Below are 3,341 nucleotides of genomic sequence, written 5' to 3' on the forward strand. Positions count from 1 at the left end.
ATCGTATTCTTAATGCTTACTTTCAATATCGTAAATGTCTATTTACATCAATCTTTATTCCTATTTACAATATTTCAAAAAATATATAATAAACTGACCCAATTAAAAATGGTTACTCAAAGAAACTGTCTCAAACAAGAATTTGAGTTTATAAGTTCTACATTATTATTATTATTACTTTAAAAAACAGTACTACATTATTAACACCTCTTACAATTCATACTTTTTGTTATTTGTGTATGTTAAGTCAATACAAGACTTTCTCTTAATTAATTAATGAGTCAATTATAATTCAATAATCAAAGAATCATGAATATTTGAGTAATCAAAATAAAAATCAGTTGAAGAAACTACATCAAAATACTAGTAACGGCCTCAAAGCACCCATGGTCTTCCCTTTGCCCCCACAACCCCACATGATCCTGTTTTCAGTCTCTCTCATCTTGTTTAAATACTCCCTTTTCCCCTTCCTTTTTCTATGCAAAACACAACTACACAAATCCTCCCAAAAACCATCAATTCCCTCTCTTTTTTTTCCTTAATAAAACTTCACTCCAAACACATTAAAAAAAGAAAATAATGGCAATCAAAAAATCAGCAAAATTACCACAAACAGCAGTACTAAAACAAATACTAAAAAGATGTTCAAGTCTAGGCAAAAAACAAGGATATGAGCCAGAAGATGTTCCAAAAGGGCATTTTGCAGTTTATGTAGGAGATAATAGAACAAGATACATTGTTCCTATTTCATTACTAAACACACCACAGTTTCAAACTTTACTTAATCAGTCTGAACAAGAATTCGGTTTCTGTCATCAAATGGGTCTTACTATCCCTTGTGATCAACATCTCTTTGAATCTCTTATTACTTCCATGCTTTTATTATAATAAGCAGCTCTTGATGCCTTATTAAAGGTAAGGTTAGAAACCCATTTGGAGAATTTTTTTTTTTTTTTTTTTTTGTTTTCATGGGTTTTGGGAGAAATTTTGTATATTTATTTAGTTTTAATCACATAAAAAAATTAATATATATCTCACGGTGGTCGAATGTTACCCGGTGAGAAAATTGATTGGTAGTTATTATGTTAAAACTGTTAATTAATGACATGAAGTACGTATATTATTAATTATGATTGGTTAACTACTCTTGGCTACTCTTTAGTCTCTTTTACTTGTTTTTCTTTGTCTTTTACTCTAACTCCAAAGATTTCATAGTGGTACGCTTTTAGAGTTGATAATAATTTTAATTTCATAATTTTAGGTGTTGATCTAATTATACCTTGTGAATTTGTTCATATATATATATATATATATATATATATATATATATATATATATATATATATATATATATATATATATATATATATATATATATATATATATATATATATATATATATGAATATGATTAAATAAAAAGGATTTTAAAACAAAAAAGATGAGAAGAATTTTTGTTTGATTTTGTTTTATTACTCTATATCTATATATATATATATATATATATATATATATATATATATATATATATATATATATATATATATATATATATATATATATATATATATATATAAAGAATACTATGTTATAAAGCAAGAACATTCTAAAAATTTATATCATAGTTACTTTTCTGTGTAACATAGTTACTTTTACAACTATATGTTTTTGGCTCAATCGTTACTAGAGGTGGTCATTCGGGTGATCGGGTCGGTTTCGAACGGGTGTCATTCGGTTCAGTTGTATTTCGGATCGGTTATTTTTCGGATGCGTGTTACGGCGGGTCACACTCGGGTCAGGTCGGTTAGTCACGGTTCGATTGAAGATCAGTTATTTGAGCTATCGGGTTAGCATCGGTTCGATGTCGGTTAAAGTTCGTGTCGAGTAATCAATCTGTCTCGGACTGTCATTGGTTAATAATTGGTTCGATTTTACCGGGTACAGATCGGGTTCGGGTATTATTTTCCAGTAGAATTCGGCTACGAATTACTAATTAATATAGATCGAGTCAATATCAGATTAAGTTGTTAGACATTTTTTAATTGATAATAAGATTCCCCTTAGTTATGGCAAAATAGTTAAAATGCAAATCAGTTAGTGATTATTACTTTGTTACTTTTACTTGTTTGACTGTAAAATAAAATTAAATTTTTATCATTTTACATCTAAATTGATTAAAAATAGTTAAATAAACATTGACCATGATGATTAAATATTAACTCTAAATTTATGAAACCATATATGTATAAAATTTAATTTACTTTATTAGATTAACTAATAAGATGATTGAATATGAGTCGATCATACCTCTATGTTAAAAATTGGTTATTAAAAATTCGTTCAAGTTAAGTCGGTTTTAGCCAGATCAACTTCGGTTTTGAGAATGATTCGGGTCGGGTATGACTCGGGTTGGTCACTATTAGATTCGGGTAATATCGGTTAACGGTTATATGTCGATTATAAAAATCGGTCGCAGTTCGGGTTCGATTTTACGATTTTCGGTTGTAAATCGGTTCGGGCGCAACTTCGGTTCGGATAATGTGGGTTCGATAAACCTAAAGAAGAAATATATTTTCGGGTCGTTAACTTTCGATTTTGGTTCGAATTTTCGAGTCGGGTCACATTTGAACAACTTTGATCGTGACCATAGATTTTTTTATTTTAGTGAAATCAAAGGTTTTACATTTGAGATTTATTAGGGGTATTTATGACTTTTACCAAAATTTTATGAAAATTAAACATTTTTACCTCTATAATGCTACTGTAATACCCCACATTTAGCTTGAAAAGGATTGATAGACTACTCATATTAAGAAGGTGTATTTTATTTTCTAGGGAGCCCATTTGCTAAGAACTCCACAGTTAAGCGTGCTTGGTGGAGAGCAATTTTAGGATGGGTGACCTCCTGGGAAGTTTTCCCGGGTGCGCACAAGTGAGGCCAAAGTGCGCTGGAAAGACTTGTGTTCGTTTGTGGGGCTAGCTACAGTCTCCAAGAGTAGTCACCAGTGGTCCGAGAGGCCGGGGTGTTACAGTTACCGTAGTTAATTTTCCAAGAGTTGAGTGCTATTTGTGGAAAAACTTTTAAGAATTGCTATCACTCACCTTTTACAATAGTTGGTGTTTACTATGTAGGATATCCATTTTAAAAAATAGTTCAAGATTTTAATAGAACGTAACACTCTATTTCAATTTTTTGTCTCGTTTGTTTCTTACATCATTTATCCACCACTATTTATTTTTATTTTTATTAATATATAATTTTTAAAAAACATTTTAGTGATATTTTATTTGTTGCGTCTCAATATAAATTTATTAATATTAAATTTATATAGTTTTTATTCA

General features: G+C 29.4%; 1 protein-coding gene across 1 annotated transcript; it reads left to right on the top strand.

Moving 5' to 3' along the window:
* The first annotated feature begins 494 nt into the window (after positions 1 to 494).
* On the top strand, positions 495 to 1,212 carry LOC130798078 (protein SMALL AUXIN UP-REGULATED RNA 12-like). Its single transcript, XM_057660939.1, has one exon. It carries the CDS (start codon positions 580 to 582, stop codon positions 886 to 888), a length of 309 nt encoding a protein of 102 aa, XP_057516922.1. The 5' UTR covers positions 495 to 579; the 3' UTR covers positions 889 to 1,212.
* Positions 1,213 to 3,341: the final 2,129 nt, after the last annotated feature.

Source organism: Amaranthus tricolor, chromosome 13 (assembly GCF_026212465.1).
Source record: "Amaranthus tricolor cultivar Red isolate AtriRed21 chromosome 13, ASM2621246v1, whole genome shotgun sequence".
NCBI classification, from domain to species: domain Eukaryota; kingdom Viridiplantae; phylum Streptophyta; class Magnoliopsida; order Caryophyllales; family Amaranthaceae; genus Amaranthus; species Amaranthus tricolor.

Excerpts from the sequence above, each read along its gene's own strand:
- LOC130798078 (XM_057660939.1), top strand. The coding sequence starts at position 580 with ATGGCAATCAAAAAATCAGCAAAATTACCACAAACAGCAGTACTAAAA.